The sequence below is a fragment of the Bombina bombina genome, chromosome 11, assembly GCF_027579735.1.
Source record: "Bombina bombina isolate aBomBom1 chromosome 11, aBomBom1.pri, whole genome shotgun sequence".
NCBI lineage: Eukaryota > Metazoa > Chordata > Amphibia > Anura > Bombinatoridae > Bombina > Bombina bombina.
This window is the reverse complement of record NC_069509.1, coordinates 168,285,102-168,303,623: the sequence shown is the minus strand read 5'-3', so window position 1 is coordinate 168,303,623 and position 18,522 is coordinate 168,285,102. Positions and strand designations below refer to the sequence as shown.

The 18,522-nt window shown below is 39.2% G+C and overlaps 1 protein-coding gene across 1 annotated transcript in view; it reads left to right on the top strand.

Annotated features, from left to right (window-relative positions):
* The window catches only part of DNAH3 (dynein axonemal heavy chain 3), a 611,780-nt gene that overhangs the window by 87,078 nt on the left and 506,180 nt on the right, over positions 1 to 18,522 (top strand). Inside the window, exon 8 of the mRNA XM_053694256.1 lies at positions 2,493 to 2,618. Within this exon, the coding sequence (XP_053550231.1) occupies positions 2,493 to 2,618 (126 nt within the window). The remainder of the gene's footprint in view (positions 1 to 2,492; positions 2,619 to 18,522) is intronic.

The following is an 18,522-nucleotide window of genomic DNA, read 5'->3' as shown; positions in this document are numbered from 1 at the left end:
CGCCTTCCACTTGACCTTAGATAAGGGTTTGCAGTAGGCAGTAGGTCCAGCGACTGTGGTAAGATCTTGTATGTACCAAGGCTTGCTGAGTTGTCGTTGCTTGGTCTCCAGCGGGAACTGAATAGCACAGTGAGATCCCTCTACCGAGGGCCTAGGTGTAGGCTGCTGTACGGTGGAAAGTTGCGTCGGCACAAGCGGTGGTGCTGTGTCTAACAGGGATCCCTGACAAGACCTTGGCGTAGTATAGGCGGCAGCACTGTCAGACTGAGTGGGGACTTGAGGGTCCGGAGTGCTGTGCTGGGTGCGCGTCTCAGCTTTCAGTGTCTCTGTTGTAATGGTTGCGCTGCAGTTCTCCGGGTGCAAGGAGAGTAATAAATCTTCAAAGCATCTGTCCATCTGCCGCCCAAAGGCTGCTAGCCGATCCGCAATTTCTGTGGGCAAAGGGTTTCTCTCCATTATGCAGAGGTTACAAGGTCCCTGTTGTTCCCGGTTGCCATCAGAGGTGAAGTTGTAGGATGGTCTGCGCCCCAAGATGGCGCCTGTAGTGTAAGCACAGTGCTGTTCTTTGTGAATAAATGTCGCTGAATATGGTACTGTAGCTGCCTCCCGTGTCTCCTTAACTGATTTAGGTGCTTTGCCTCATGTGCTGTTCTCGATCAGTGTGTAGATACCTGCTCTGAGCAGTCAATAAGATAAAAATCTATAAATTATAGCCGGAGCTCATGTAGAGTGCGACCGCTCAGATGCAGGGCTGTCTCCGCCCCCCCCCATAACATAATATTTTAATGGAGGATATTACATATAAAATAATAAAGGAATATTATAATGGAATATATTGCATATAAAATAGTAATAAAGGAATATTATAAATGAAGATATTACATTTAAAATAATAAGGGAAAATTTTAATGGAACATAACACATATAAAAAAAAATAACGGAATATTCTAATAGAAGATATTACATATACATTAATAAAGAAATATTCTAATGGAAGATATTACAAATAGAACAATAATATAATATTTTAATGGAGGATATTACATATAAAATAATAAAAGAATATTCTAATGGAAGATATTACATATAAAATAATAAAGGGATATTCTAATGGACTATATTACATATAAAATAGTAATAAAGGAATATTATAAATAAAGATATTACATTTAAAATAATAAAGGAAAATTCTAATGGAAGATAATACATATAAAATAATAACAGAATATTCTAATGGAAGATATTACATATAAAATAATAAAGAAATATTCTTATGTTAGATATTACAAATAAAATAAAGGAATATTCTAATGGAATATATTACATATAACATAATAAAGTAATATTCTAATGTTAGATATTACATATAAAATAATAAAAGAATATTCTAATGCAATATATTACATATAAAATAATAAAGGAATGTTCTAATGGAATATATTACATATAAACTAATAAAGGAACATTCTAATGGAATATATTACATATAAAATAATAACAGGAACATTCTAATGGAATAGATTACATATAAAATAATTAAGGAACATTCTAATGGAATATATTACGTATAAAATAATAAAGGAATATTCTAATGGAATATATTTCATATAAAATAATAAAGGGACATTCTAATGGAATATATATATTACATATAAAATAATAAAGGAACATAATAATGGAATATATTACATACAAAATAATAAAGGAACATTCTAATGGAAGATATTACATATAAAATAATAAAGGAACATAATAATGGAATATATTACATACAAAATAATAAAGGAACATTCTAATGGAAGATATTACATATAAAATAATAAAGGAACATAATAATGGAATATATTACATACAAAATAATAAAGGAACATTCTAATGGAAGATATTACATATAAAATAATAAAGGAATATTATAATGGAATATATTACATACAAAATAATAAAGGAACATTATAATGGAATATATTACATATAAAATAATAAAGGAACATTATAATGGAATATATTACATATAAAATAATAAAGGAACATTATAATGGAAGATATTACTTATAAAATAATAAAGGAACATTATAATGGAAGATATTACTTATAAAATAATGAAGGAACATTCTAATGGAAGATATTACATATAAAATAATAAAGGACTATTCTAATGTTAGATAGTACATATGTTATTAAAAATAAGCAAAACTATACATTTTTACAAAAACACTATCAGATAGACTGTATAAATGTATCATCTACAAGACATGTATGTAAAGAAAAATCTAGTGTACAGTGTCCCTTTAACTATTCCTTTAGTTGATCATAAAATGCAGGAAATAATCTTTTTTTTTTTTTATCCCTTCAGCTAGAGGTAGTAACTGAAATAGCTTTTGAAATGTCATACTTAGTGAAGAATAGTGTTTCATCCCTGTGACACATGGCATTTGTGCTACAGATAGTGGTTTGAAGTTGCCAACGTCTTTGCATTTCTTGTCAATCTTCAGGTTTGATGACTTAAGGTTTGTTCGAACTCAAGAACTGCTCTCTGGCAACCTGCCTCTTCTTCCTGCTGAATTTAAAGAGCTAGTTCAGAGTCATTGTCTGGATTCGCGGACCATATTGCGAAATAAGTAAGTACCTTATGTAGTGCTAGAGTTATATTGTTATTGTACATATTCCTAAACCTCCAATTACACATAATGCAGTGAGACTAATATGGCTATCTGTTACCTGTAAGCTTTAGTTGTTCTGTGAAAGAAAAATATAATTTTATACCGACAATGCCATCCCAGGCAAACACCTCATTTAGCCACATAGACAGTGTGTAGGATGTATAGGAAAACACCTTTAGTGTTACTTATGTATTTTCAAAGTATCTATAATCATGTAAATACATTTGTTTTAAATCAAACCAACATGGTGACATTATTAAAAGGGAAATGGAAGCCAAACATTTATACTTTCATGGAGAGTTTTTAAGAGACTTTTTTTTTTGTTTACTTCTGTTATCCAGTTTACTTTGATCTCTTGGTATCCTTCATTGAAAAACATAGGTAGGCCTAGAGCAGCTATGCACTGCTGGGGGCTAGCTAGTGATTGGTAGAGATGTGCATTCATTTCATTACAGATTACAATTTGTAAGGAAAAATGGATATTCGATTTGATTTAAAAAAATGAATATCCAAATGAATGCACCTACGAAATTTAAAGAAATTATTCAGTCATTTCATTCAGTATTCATTCATTTTTTTAAATTTCATTTAAGGGATTAAATACTTACCATGCTGGAGAGCCGCGCTAACCCGCTCCTCTTCTTCACAGAGCCTTGTCCATGCTAATAGAAAGCTTAGTGCGGCGGCTCCCAAGACCAGCACTAATGGACTTTCTCCTTTAGCACAAGCCCTGAGAGCCGCTGCACTAAACTTCTTATTAGTAGTGCTCTCCAGTGCGCTAAAGAGCTACAAGTGAACTTTTTCACCTATAGCTATGGAACATTTACATTTGTTTAACACAAATATTCAGTATTCCTTTCATTTAAAGCAAATTGACTACAAAATAGTGCAGCCAACAAATATTCGAACAACCACATTTCTTTCATGTAATTGGCAAGAGTCCATGAGCTAGGGACGTATGGGATATACAATCCTACCAGGAGGGGCAAAGTTTCCCAAACCTTAAAATACCTATAAATACACCCCTCACCACACCCACAATTCAGTTTTACAAACTTTGTCTTCTATGGAGGTAGTGAAGTAAGTTTGTGCTAGATTTCTACGTTGATATGCGCTTCTCAGCATTTTGAAGCCTGATTCCTCTCAGAGTACAGTGAATGTTAGAGGGATGTGAATGGAGTATCACCTATTGAATGCAATGGTTTTCCTTGCGGGAAATCTATTTCATAGGTTCTCTGTTATCGGTCATAGAGATTCATCTCCTACATCCCTTTTTCAGATCAACGATATACTCTCATATTCCATTACCTCTACTGATAACTGTTTCAGTACTGGTTTGGCTATCTGCTATATGTGGATGGGTGTCTTTTGGTAAGTATGGTTTGGCACTTTATGTATTAATATAAAGTTCTAAATATATGTATTGTACTTATATTTGCCATGAGTCAGGTTTATGTATATTTCCTTTTGCAGACTATACAGTTTTATATTTGGGAAAAAACATATTTAAGAAAATATTTTTTCTTACCTGGGGTTTAGTCTTTTTTTCAAATTGAATGCTTTTTCATTAAATTTTGGCGCAAAATGCTGATGTTTATTGCGTCATTCTTGGTGCAAGAATTTTTTTGCCGCAAAGGTACGTCCGGTGACGCAAGTTTGTCATTTCCAGCGTCTTCGTTGATGCCGAGTTCCTTGCACAAGGTTGCATCTGCAATGACGCAAGTGTGTCATTTCTGGATGTTGTTGGCGCCAAAAAATTTAATTTTGCGTTGTGCTTCATACTTGGCGCCAAAAAATTTCATTATTTAAAACCCCATTCCTATGTGCCTTTTGCCTTTTTGTATGTCAGAGGGCTATGCTATTTGCATTTTTTTTCATTCCTGAAACTGCCATATAAGGAAATTGATAATTTTGCTTTATATGTTGTTTTTCTCCTACATTGGTGTATCCGGTCCACAGCTTCATCCTTACTTGTGGGATATTCTCTTCCCCTACAGGAAGTGGCAAAGAGAGCACACAGCAGAGCTGTCCATAAAACTCCCCTCAGGCTCCGCCCCCCCAGTCATTCTCTTTGCCGCTCTGAACAAGTAGCATCTCCACAGGGGTGGTAAAGAGTATGTGGTGTTAGTTGTAGTTTTTTATTTCTTCTATCAAGAGTTTGTTATTTTAAAATAGTGCCGGTTTGTACTATTTACTCTACAGCAGAAAGTGATGAAGATTTCTGTTGAGAGGAGTATGAATTTAGCACCAGTAACTAAAATCCATTGCTGTTCCCACGCAGGACTGTTAACTAGAGAACATCAGTTGGGGGGAACAGTTTGCAGGCTTAACTGCTTCAGGTATGATCAGTCATCTTTCTAACAAGACCATGTAATGCTAGAAGACTGTCAGAAATTCCCTCTGGGATTGGTGAGCCATTTTTTTCTAATAGACTCTGTATAAAATGATGGCTTATATTTAGGGCTCTATGCTGGTTGACACTATTGTGGGCTTTAAAATCGATTGCTTTTTAGCATGTTTTTCACTATAAATAAGGTGTTTTTTCAGACTTTAAAACACTTTTGGGGTTTAATTTCGGCCTGGCACTTATTTGGACACCTAAATCTAGTCAGAAAGGCCCCTCCACTCTAGAATGAAGAGGGAGGAGGCCTAATTTTTAGGCCTAAATTGTGCAGTTGTTTTTGCCTAGGCAATCCATGCAGCTTCATGTGGGGAGTCAAGAAGCATCATAAAAGACTCCAGGGAGGCTTATTTCCTGCTAAAATAATCCCTAATGAAGGTAAAAGGCTACAGTGAAAGCTGTTGCTATTACTGTAGTGTGTTAACTGATTAATAACTGTTATTAGCTCCGGTTTGGGCATTAAGGGGTTAATTGATCTGAAAATTTGTGTGCAATCTTTTCAAAGCATTAAGACTCTGTGGTGAAAATTTCATTAAAATCGGATGTTTATTTCATGTTTTTTTTGATGTTTCAGTAAAAAAAGTGTGCATTAAGGGGTTAATTGATCTGAAAATTTGTGTGCAATCTTTTCAAAGCATTAAGACTAAGGAGGTCCTGGCTACTCTTGATGATTGTGACCCTTTGGTGGTCCCAGAAAAATTATGTAAAATGGATAAATTCTTAGAGGTCCCAGTACACACTGATGCATTTCCGATACCTAAGAGGGTGGCGGATATAGTGAATAAGGAGTGGGAGAAACCAGGTGTACCTTTTGTCCCCCCTCCTATATTTAAGAAAATGTTCCCCATTGTTGACCCCAGAAGGGACGCGTGGCAGACGGTCCCTAAGGTAGAGGGGGCAGTTTCAAAGCTAGCTAAGCGCACAACTATACCAATAGAAGACAGTGGCGCTTTCAAAGATCCTATGGATAAAAAATTAGAAGGTTTATTTAAGAAAATTTTTGTTCAACAAGGTTTTCTTCTTCAACCAATTTCTTGCATTATTCCTGTAACCACTGCAGCGGCTTTTTGGTTTGAGGAATTAGAAAACTCGCTCCAGAAGGAGACTTCTTAGGATGAAGTCATGGATAGAATTCACGCCCTGAAGTTGGCTAATTCTTTCATTACAGATGCCGCTTTTCAGTTAGCTAAATTAGCGGCGAAAAAATTCTGGTTTCGCAATAGTGGCGCGTAGAGCGCTTTGACTAAAATCGTGGTCGGCGGATGCGTCGTCCAAAACAAAATTGTTTAGTATTCCTTTCAAGGTAAGACCCTATTCGGGCCAGAGTTGAAAGAAATTATTTCAGATATCACTGGGGGAAAGGGCCATGCCCTTCCACAGGATAGACCTTTCAAAGTTAAAAATAAGTCTAATTTTCGTTCCTTTCGCAATTTCAGGAACGGACCGGCTTCTACCTCTACAGCCACTAGGCAAGAGGGTAACGCACCCCAGCCCAAACCAGCATGGAAACCATTGCAAGGCTGGAACAAGGGTAAACAGGCCAAAAAACCTGCTGCTGCTACCAAGACAGCATGAAGGGGTAGCCCCCGATCCGGGACCTGATCTAGTAGGGGGCAGATTTTCTCTCTTTGCTCAGGCCTGGGCAAGAGATGTTCCGGACCCCTGGGCACTAGAAATTGTCTCTCAGGAGTATCTTCTAGAATTCAAGGACCTTCCTCCAAGGGGAAGGTTCCACTTGTCTCGCTTATCTTTAGACCAGATAGAGAGACAGGTATTCTTACATTGCGTAGAGTACCTTTTAAAAATGGGAGTGATAAACCCAGTTCCAACAGCAGAACAAGGACTGGAATTTTACTCAAACCTGTTTGAAGTTCCCAAAAAGGAAGGCACTTTCAGGCCAATTCTGGATTTAAAGATCCTAAACCAATTACTCAGAGTTCCATCATTCCAAATGGAAAGCATTCGGATTACCAGTTCGTGGCTCTTCCCTTCGGATTGGCCACTGCTCCGAGAATTTTCACAAAGGTGCTAGGGTCCCTTCTAGCGGTGCTAAGGCCAAGGGGCATTGCAGTAGCACCTTAACTAGACGACAATTAATACAGGCGTCGTCTTTTCACAAAGCAAGGGCTCATACGGACATTGTTCTAGCCTTTCTCACGGGTGGAAGGTGAACATAGAAAAAAGTTCTCTGTCCCCGTTCACAAGGGTTCCCTTCCTGGGAACAATAATAGACTCGGTAGAAATGAAAATCTTTCTGACAGAGGTCAGGAAACTAAAACTTTTGAACACTTGTCGAGTTCTTCAATCCATTCCTCAACCCTCCATAGCTCAGTGCATGGAGGTAACAGGACTAATGGTTGCGGCAATGGACGTGGTTCCTTTTGCTCAAATTCATTTAAGACCATTGCAACTGTGCATGCTCAAACAATGAAATGGGGATTATGCAGATTTTTCTCCACAGATTCAGATGGACCAGCAAACCAGAGACTCACTCCTCTGGTGGTTGTCTCAGGATCACCTGTCTCAGGGAATGAGTTTCCGAAGACCGAAGTGGATCATTGTCACGACCGACGCCAGCCTCTTAGGCTGGGGCGCGGTCTGGAAGTCCCTGAAGGTTCAGGGTCTATGGTCTCAGGAAGAATTTCTTCTCCCGATAAACATTTTGGAATTGAGAGCGATATTCAATGCGCTCCAGGCATGGCCTCAACTAGCGGAGGCCAAATTCATCAGTTTTCAGTCGGACAACTTGACGACTGTTGCGTACATCAATCATCAGGGGGGAACAAGGAGTTCCCTGGCGATGAGGGAGGTATCTAAGATCATCAAATGGGCAGAGGATCACTCCTGCCATCTATCAGCAATTCACATCCCAGGAGTGGACAACTGGGAAGCGGATTATCTGAGTCTTCAGACTTTCCATCCGGGGGAGTGGGAACTCCACCCGGAGGTTTTTTGCTCAGCTGACCCAGCTATGGGGCATTACAGATCTGGATCTGATGGTGTCACGTCAGAACTTCAAAGCTACACTTTACGGGTCCAGGTCCAGGGATCCCAAGGCGACATTGGTAGATACCTTAGTAGCGCCTTGGTCGTTCAATCTAGCTTATGTCTTTCCACCGTTTCCCCTTCTCCCCCGGCTAGTAGCCAGGATCAAGCAGGAGAAGGCTTCGGTAATTCTAATAGCTCCTGCGTGGCCACGCAGGACTTGGTATGCAGACCTGGTGAATATGTCACCAGGAAAATTTACCATAAGATATGGCGGAAATATCTTTGCTGGTGCGAATCCAAGGGTTACTCATGGAGTAAGATTAGGATTCCAAGGATACTATCTTTTCTCCAAGAAGGATTGGAGAAAGGTCTGTCAGCTAGTTCTTTTAAGGGACAGATATCTGCTCTGTCTGTTTGGTTACACAAGCGTCTGGCAGCCATGCCAGATATTCAGGGTTTGTACAGGCTTTAGTCAGAATCAAGCCTGTCTACAGACCTGTGGCTCCTCCATGGAGTCTAAATTTAGTTCTTTCAGTTCTTCAAGGGGTTCCATTTGAACCTCTACATTCCATAGATATTAAGTTACTATCTTGGAAAGTTTTGTTTTTTTGTAGCTATTTCTTCTGCGAGAAGAGTTTCTGAATTGTCTGCTTTGCAGTGTAATTCACCCTATCTGGTGTTTCATACAGATAAGGTCGTTTTACGTACCAAACCTGGTTTTCTTCCAAAAGTGGTTTCCAATAAGAATATCAACCAGGAAATAGTTGTTTCCTTCTCTGTGTCCTAATCCAGTTTCTAACAAGGAACGTCTGTTATACCATCTTGATGGGGTTCATGCTTTAAAGTTTTATCTAAAAGCAACTAAAGACTTCCGACAAACATCGTCCTTGTTTGTCGTCTATTCTGGCAAGAGGAGAAGTCAAAAGGCGACTGCTACCTCTCTGTCTTTCTGGCTGAAAAGCATCATCCGGTTGGCTTATGAGACTGCTGGAAGGCAGCCTCCTGAACGAATTACAGCTCACTCTACTAGAGCTGTGGCTTCCACATGGGCTTCCAAGAATGAGGCTTCTGTTGAACAGATTTATAAGGCAGCGACTTGGTCTTCACTGCATACGTTTGCCAAATTTTACAAATTTATTACTTTTGCTTCTTCGGAGGCTATTTTTGGGAGAAAGGTTTTGCAAGCAGTGGTGCCTTCCGTTTAGGTTACCTGACTTGTTCCCTCCCTTCATCCGTGTCCTAAAGCTTTGGTATTGGTTCCCACAAGTAAGGATGAAGCCGTGGACCGGATACACCAATGTAGGAGAAAACAGAATTTATGTTTACCTGATAAATTTCTTTCTCCTACGGTGTATCCGGTCCACGGCCCGCCCTGGCATTTTGGTCAGGTTTAAATTTATTTTTTGTAAACTACAGTCACCACTGCACCTTATGGTTCTCCTTTTTCTCCTAACCGTCGGTCGAATGACTGGGGGGGGGGCGGAGCCTGAGGGGAGCTATATGGACAGCTCTGCTGTGTGCTCTCTTTGCCACTTCCTGTAGGGGAAGAGAATATCCCACAAGTAAGGATGAAGCCGTGGACCGGATACACCGTAGGAGAAAGAAATTTATCAGGTAAACATAAATTCTGTTTTTTCTCTTACTTGTGCAAGATGTCTCAATCTGATCCTTTCTCAGAAACCACTGTTGGAACCCTGCTGCCTGATAACAGTTCTACCAAAGCTAAGTGTATCTGTTGTAAATTTGTGGAGATTATGGCCCATATTTATCAAGCTCCGTACCGCTGCTCCATAACCCTGTCCGCCTGCTCTGAGCAGGCGGACAGGAATCGCCGGAAATCAACCCGATCGTATTCGATCGGGTTGATTGACACCTCCCTGCTGGCGGTTGATTGGCCGCGAGTCAGCAGGGGGCGGCGTTGCACCAGCAGCTCTTGTGAGCTGCTGGTGCAATGTTAAATGCTTAGAGCGTATTGCTCTCCGCATTTAGCGAGGTCTTGCGGACCGGATCCACAGTGTCGGATCAGGTCCGCAAGACCTTTGATAAATTGGGGCCTATATCTTTAGCTGTGGTATGTAATAGTTGTCATGATAAGCTTTTACATGCAGAGAATGTATCCATCAGTAATAGTACAATGCCTGTTATTCCTTCAACATATAATGTACATGATATCCCTGTGAATATAAAAGATTTTATTGCTGATGCGATTCAGAAGGCTTTGTCTGCTATCCCGCCTTCTAATAAACGTAAAAGGTCTTTTAAAATGGAGTATATTTGTTCCTTATTAAAAGAGGTGTTAATTACGTTGGATATTGAGGAAACTAGTCCTCTTCATATTAAAACTAGTAAACGTTTAAACTCTGTTTTATAAAACCTCCTGTGGTTATTCCAGAGGTTTTTACAGTTGCTGATGCTATTTCTGATATGATTTCTAAGGAATGGAATAGGTCTGGTACTTTTTTTATCCCTTCTTCAAGGTTTAAAAAAATTGTATCCTTTGCCAGCAGTTAGTTTGGAGTTTTGGGAAAAGATCCCCAGAGTTGATGGGGCTATTTTTACTCTTGCCAAACTTACTACTATTCCTATGGAAGATAGTACTTCCTTTAAGGACCCTTTAGATAGGAAACTTGAATCTTATCTAAGGATAGCTTATTTATATTCTGGCTATCTTCTCAGGCCTGCCATTTCTATGGCTGATGTTACAGCTGCATCAACTTTTTGGTTGGAAAGTTTAGCGCAACAGGAAACAAATTCTGATTTGTCTAGCATTGTTCGCTTGCTTCAACATGCTAATCATTTTATTTGTGATGCCATTTTTATATCATCAAAATTGATGTTAAATCTATGTCTTTAGCTATTTTAGCTAGAAGAGCTTTGTGGCTCAAATATTGGAATGCTGACATGGTATCTAAATCTCAATTACTATCTCTTTCTTTCCAAGGTAATAATTTTATTTAATTCTCAGTTGGATTCAATTATTTCAACTGTCACTGGGGGAAGGGAGTTTTTTTGCCTCAGGATAAAAGACCTAAGGGTAAATCTAAAGCTTCTAACTGTTTTTGTTCCTTTTGACAAATTAAGGAACAGAAACCCAATCCTTCCCCCAAAGAATCTGGTTCCAATTGGAAACCTTCTTCAAGTTGGAATAAATCCAAGCCGTTTAAGTAACCAAAGCCAGCCCCCAAGTCTGCATGAAGGTGCCGCCCTCATTCCAGCTCAGCTGGTAGGGGGTAGATTAAGATTCTTCCAAAGTATTTGGGCAGATTCTGTCCAAAATCAATGGATTCAGAGTATTGTCTCTCAAGGGTACCGAATAGGATTCAGAGTAAGACCTCCTGTGAGAAGATTTTTTCTCTGACGCATCCCAGCAAATCCAGTAAAGGCTCAGGCTTTTCTGAAGTGTGTTTCAGACCTGGAGCTTTCAGGGGTAATCATACCAGTTCCGTTTCAGGAACAGGATCTGGGGTTTTATTCAAATCTATTCATTGCCCCAAAGAAAGAAAATTCATTCAGGCCAGTTCTGGATCTGAAAATTTTGAATTGTTTTGTAAGAGTGCCAACTTTCAAAATGGTGACTATAAGGACTATTCTGCCTTTTGTTCAGCAAGGTAACTATATGTCCACAATAGACTTACAGGATGCATATCTTCATATTCCGATTCATCCAGACCACTATCAGTTTCTGAGATTCTCTTTTCTAGACAAGCATCACCAATTTGTTGATCTTCCATTTGGCCTAGCGACAGCTCCAAGAATCTTTTCAAAGGTTCTCGGTGCCCTACTCTCTGTAATCAGAGAACGGGTTATTGAGGTGTTTCCTTATTTGGACGATATCTTGGTACTAGCTCAGTCTTTACATTCTGCAGAATCTCACACAAATAAACTAGTGTTGTTTCTTCAAAGACATGTTTGGAGGATCAATTTACCAAAAAGTTCCTTGATTCCTCAGACAAGGGTCACCTTTTTAGGTTTCCAGATAGATTCAGTGTCCATGACTCTGTCTCTAACAGACAAGAGACGATTAAAATCACAACAGATGCAAGTCTTTCAGGTTGGGGAGCTGTCTGGGGATCTCTGACAGCACAAGGGGTTTGGAAATCTCAAGAGGCAAGGTTACCAATCAATATTTTAGAACTCTGTGCTATTTTCAGGGCTCTTCAGGTTTGGCCTCTGTTGAAGAGAGAACCGTTTATTTGTTTTCAGACAGACAATATCACAACTGTGGCATATGTCAATCATTTGGGTGGGACTCACAGTCCCCAAGCTATGAAAGAAGTATCTTGGATACTTTCTTGGGCGGAATCCAGCTCCTGTCTAATTTCTGAGGTTCATATCCCAGGTGTAGACAATTGGAAAGCGGATTATCTCAGCCGTCAGACTTTACATCCGGGGGAGTGGTCGCTCCATCCAGATGTGTTTTTTTCAGATTGTTCATCTGTGGGGTCTTCCAGAAATAGATCTGATGGCTTCCCATCTAAACAAGAAACTTCCCAGGTACCTGTCCAGGTCCAGGGATCCTCAGGCGGAGGCGGTGGATGCGTCAGCAGTTCCTTGGTGTTACCAGCCTGCTTATATCTTCCCGCCTCTAGTTCTTCTTCCAAGAGTGATTTCCAAGATCATCATGGAACATTTGTTTGTGTTGCTGGTAGCTCCAGCATGGCCTCACAGGTTTTGGTGTGCTGATCTTGTTCGGATTTCCAGTTGCCAACCTTGGCCACTTCCTTTAAGACCGGACCTTCTGTCTCAAGGTCCGTTTTTCCATCAGGATCTCAAATCATTAAATTTGAAGATATGGAAATTGAACGCCTAGTGCTTAGTCATAGAGGTTTCTCTGACTCAGTAATTAATACTATGTTACAGGCTCGTAAATCTGTTTCTAGGAAGATTTATATTTCATGGTGTTCTTCTCATAAATTCTCCTGGCATTCTTTTAGAATTCCTAAAATTTTACAGTTTCTTCAGGATGGTTTGGATAAAGGTTTGTCTGCAAGTTCCTTGAAGGGACAAATCTCTGCTCTTTCTGTTTTATTTCGCAGAAAGATTGCTAAGCTTCCTGATATTCACTGTTTTGTACAGGCTTTGGTCCGTATCAAGCCTGTCATTAAATCAATCTCTCCTCCTTGGAGTCTTAATTTGGTTTTGAAGGCCTTATAGGCTCCTCCTTTTGAGCCTATGCATTCTTTGGACATTAAACTACTTTCTTGGAAAGTGTTGTTCCTTTTGGCAATCTATTCTGCTAGAAGAGTTTCCAAATTATCTGCTCTTTCTTGTGAGTCTCCTTTTCCGATTTTCAATCAGGATAAGGCAGTTTTGCGGACTTCATTTAAATTTCTACCTAAGGTTGTGAATTCTAACAACATCAATAGAGAAATTGTTGTTCCTTCTTTGTGTCCTAATCCTAAGAATTATTTGGAGAGATCCTTACATTCTTTGGATGTTGTAAGAGCTTTGAAATATTATGTTGAAGCTACTAAAGATTTCAGGAAGACTTCTAGTCTATTTGTTGTCTTTTCTGGTTCTAGGAAAGGTCAGAAGGCTTCTGCCATTTCCTTGGCATCTTGGTTAGCTTTTGATTCATCAGGCTTATTTGGAGTCAGGTCAGGCCCCGCCTCAGAGAATTACAGCTCATTCTACTAGATCAGTCTCCACTTCATGGACTTTTAAGAATGAAGCTTCAGTTGATCAGATTTGCAAAGCAGCAACTTGGTCTTCTTTGCATACATTTACTAAATTCTACCGTTTTGATGTATTTGTTTCCTCAGAAGCAGTTTTTGGTAGAAAAGTTCTTCAGGCAGCTGTTTCAGTTTGATTCTTCTGCTTATGTTTAAGTTTTTCTTTTCATTTATGAGAATAAACTTATATTTTGGGTTGTGGATTAATTTTTTCAGCGGAAAATGGCTGTTATTATTTTCATCCCTCCCTCTCTAGTGACTCTTCTGTGGAGTTCCACATCTTGGGTATTACTATCCCATACGTCACTAGCTCATGTACTCTTGCCAATTACATGAAAGAAAACATAATTTATGTAAGAACTTACCTGATAAATTAATTTCTTTCATATTGGCAAGAGTCCATGAGACCCACCCTTTTTATGGTGGTTATGATTTGTTGTGTAAAGCACAATTATTTCCAAATTCCTTTTTTTGATGCTTTTTTACTCCTTTCTTTATCACCCACTACTTGGCTATTCGTTAAACTGAATTGTGGGTGTGGTGAGGGGTGTATTTATAGGCATTTTGAGGTTTGGGAAACTTTACCCCTCCTGGTAGTATTGTATATCCCATACGTCACTAGCTCATGGACTCTTGCCAATATGAAAGAAATGAATTTATCAGGAAAGTTCTTACATAAATTATGTTATTTTTGGCAATTCACATCTCTAGTAATTGGTGACTGGTAGATACACACATATGCCTTTTGTCATTGGCTCACCACCAGATGTGTTCAGCTAGTTCCCAGTAGTGCATTGTTACTCTAGAGACGATTTTAACTATGTATTTAACCACTTTGCAGGGGTAAACACATATCTATGTATAAGAAATGGCACATTTATAAAATGATCTAACACATAAGAGCATTTGTTTTTTGTACTTTTATGTCCATTTAAATTGCCTCCTCTCATCTCCACTTAACCTGCTGATGCTCCACCATTTTTGCAGGTCTACAAGGAGTAAAAAAATCTCCTTACATCCTATCATGTAGTACTACCATATAGTGCACTTTAATCAAATAGAATGATAAGAAAGTTTTTGGTATATTTCATATCACTTAACATAGGCCTAGTTTATAAGTGAAGGGAAAAAAGTATTAGCGCTATTAAGCCCCAACAGCGCACAAGTTAAATCAATAGTGCGCAAAAGTCTCAGGCGCTAACATCTGGAGGTTGGATATAGTAGCCTCGCTAACGCCTCTTCTCCATAAATTTCTATGGGGCATGCTACAAAAGCCTCTTTTGACTTTCACGTGTGTGCTAACTTGACGGTGCGCTAGGCCAACTGCCATAAAGCTAAAGGTACGTTAAGAAATACTTCAAATAGCATTGTTATTGCAGTCCTGCTCTATCCGTAGCTCTCCACTTGGATTCTTGTAGTAACAACTGAAGTCCACAGCACCAATAATTTGAAGGAAAATGGTTTTGCATGAGTAAGGATTAACGCCCGAAACGTTGCATTTGCTGCTGGGTGTCTATGCTGTATGAAGTTGTAAAGGATAAATAAATGCTATAATACTTGCAAAACCATTTTCCTTCAAATTATTGGTGCTGTGGACTTCAGTTGTTACTACATTACAGAGTGGCGTTTGCAGTAGCCCTCCATCACGTGCATCAGGTGTGTGCCGTCTGTCATATGTGAACTGTTATACATGCTCCACTTGTATTCTTGGCTTTAATGTTTTGCTGACTTACTACGCTATTCAGGTGAACTTTTCACATTGGAATTAAATCCACAATCCACACTGTAAGGTTACAAACATATATTCATAAATCATACATAGAGTATTATACAGAACACTTTGCTGGCTGTTTTGAAGAAAATGTGTCATATTTAAATTGCCGTCTGTATCTAGCAGGTGCCATTGCATGAGATGTATTGTCACATTTTCTTAAGCACTGTCTCCATGGCACATTTATATACTTATGGAATTTTATAAATCTTTGGAAACTGGATTAGTGTTTTGTTAAACTACAGCTAAATCTTCATGTGCAGTTCAGAATAGAGTTATTGTAATTTGTCTATAAACAGATTCTATTTTGTACCCAAGACAGGCTAGAATTAACTTCCACAAAGGCTAAACTAGCTAAAACAAAAGAATACGATTCAATGCTCATATTCAAAGTACTCACAATGTATTCAAGCAAGTGGAACTAACAAAATATGTTCTATCTGTTAATTCAACCTACTTAAATTCAATTTCAGATCTTTCATTGACCTAGATTACAAGTTGTGCGGTACGGCTATACCGCTGAAAAATTGGTCTATGCGCACGGAATAGTTAGCTCACCCGTATTAAAAGTTGCGGCTGTACGGCTATACCGCTAGTGTTTTAGCCTATACCACAATGATCCATTCCTCATTTAAAAATGGCTTTTGAGTGTGGAATATTCAGCTCACCCGTATTACAAGTTGTGGCTATTCAGTTAGCGTTATAGCTTATACAGCAATGATCCATTCCGCAATCAAAGACCAGTAGTTATGGATTTTGCAAAACAAAACTAACCCCAAAATATGTACTCACCATTCCTGAAGTCCGGACACCCATCTTCTTCCAGGTGGAGCAAAGTCTTCATCCAGGCGGTGAAGATCTTCTTCCAGGGCGGCACCATCTTCATGTCAGGAATTCTGTTCCACCTTTACAGAAAGGCTGTAATCTCTCTATACCACCTTTACAAACTCAGGCCAACCCCTTACCCTATTTAAAGTTACTCTTGAGGCCAGCCAGGTGCTTAGTGATTAAGAAATCAACCTAACTGAGCTCCCTGCACATGTTTTGTGCTCCAGCTATTTCAAACCTTAGAAAGTTTATTCCTAAATCTTTAACCTGAATTTCTACAAGGAAACTGGATTGCTTTCTGCCTAGGCAGAACTTGCTACTTCTGCTCCGCTACTGCTGAAGTTTATCAAGTGATTTATTGACACTACAACAGCGTGACCTGCTTGTCACAATTTGCAAGATTGATACTGTTACAATTCCCGGTAAGCTGTTTACCTCTAATTCAACTGCCAGTCTGCATTGCAAGTTTCAGCAAACACGGAGCTGCTCACAGCAAGACATTCCTAAGCAGTGACATCACAACTATTCCAGACGGCTCAGCTTACAAGCAGATTTCATATCAGCTGTTCTACCATTCTGTCTCAGCCTGTCTCACTGATTCACACACTCTGCTGCTACAGAACATTTTCCTGCTAATCTCTATATGCAGGTAGTGTGGTCTCAGTGGTTTCCTAAACATTTTGGCTGTACTTAGAATTATATTACCAGCATAAAATCTTCATTGCTATTTTTCCAGTGTGGAAATTTATACTTTATTATTTGCAAGTATAAACATAGTGAGAGATTCTTCACCTATTCACAGATTAATCCAAGTTTGTGAATTCAATATAAACTCACTTTGTGCCCTAAAATTAACATTTATCCATATGTTAATTTACAGCTAAGTGATACAAAACCTATCATCCACAGTTGTGATCCATACAAAGGATTGAATTGATACAGTGAATTAATTCATTACAGAATCACTAAGCCAGTAAGATGGATCCAGTGGATTTACCACAGGTGGTTTATGAACTGTCACAGAAGGTGGACCAATTAGGTCAAGCTATGAACAGTTTACAAATAGAAAATGAAACTCTAAGAAAGGTCATTAGAGATTCCATAGGACACAAAACACCATCACAAGACACTCATCCTGAGCCACAAATATCCAGTCCTGATTTATTCTCTGGGGACAGAAGAACTTATCGTCAGTTCAAAAATGCCTGTTTGCTCACTTTCACACTCAAACCAAAGACTTATCCCACCAACCATTTAAAGGTTTTGACTATGATCTCCTATCTGCGAGGAGAACCCAGGATATGGGCGGACTCATACTATGAATCTAACAGCCCCATTCTATTCTCTCTCCCAGACTTTCTTCAGGCCATGGATGAGCTATACCTTGATACAAATTCACAGATTACAGCAGAAACAAAGATGAGAGCCCTCAAACAGGGTACGAAACCAGTTGAACAGTATATTACTGAGTTCAAACAGTATTCAACGGACTCTCAATGGAACAGGGTAGCCTTGAAAAATCAATTCCGGCTGGGACTCTCTGATAGTGTTAAAGATGAGCTTGCCAGAGTGGAGCTACCTGACACATTGGAAGCATTGATGAGATTATCTATGCAAATAGACAGGCGCCTAAGGGAGAGGAAGTCTGAACGCCATGGTCCAGAACCTACTTATCGTAAGACCCCCACTTCCGCAGTACCCGTAGGCAGTGGTGGGACATCTCAGGAACCAATGGAGATAGGGCTCTTGAGGGGTCCTCTGTCTACTGAGGAAAAGCAAAGAAGAAAAACTCTCTCGTTGTGTCTTTATTGTGCTAGTCCAGCACATTCAGTCAAGGACTGCCCCATTCTTCTGAAAAACAAGAAAAGTAAGTGTCTGCTAACCAATTGTACTACCTCACAGCAGAACAAACCTAATTATTGTTTCATCTCTCTCTCTTTGCAGTGGGACCGTAGACGCCTATCTTCTGAGGCCATTCTCGACACTGGGGCACATGGGAATTATATAGACATAGAGGTTGTTAAGGCAAATAAAATACCACTTGAAAAAAAAAGCTCTCCTGTCTCCATTCGTGTTGTGGATGGTACATACATAGCTAGCGGTCCGATAACACACCACACGGTTCCTTTAATGGTTACCACTCAAAACTGCCATTTTGAATACATGTCATTTGATGTTTTACCTTCTCCTCTTTTTCCAATC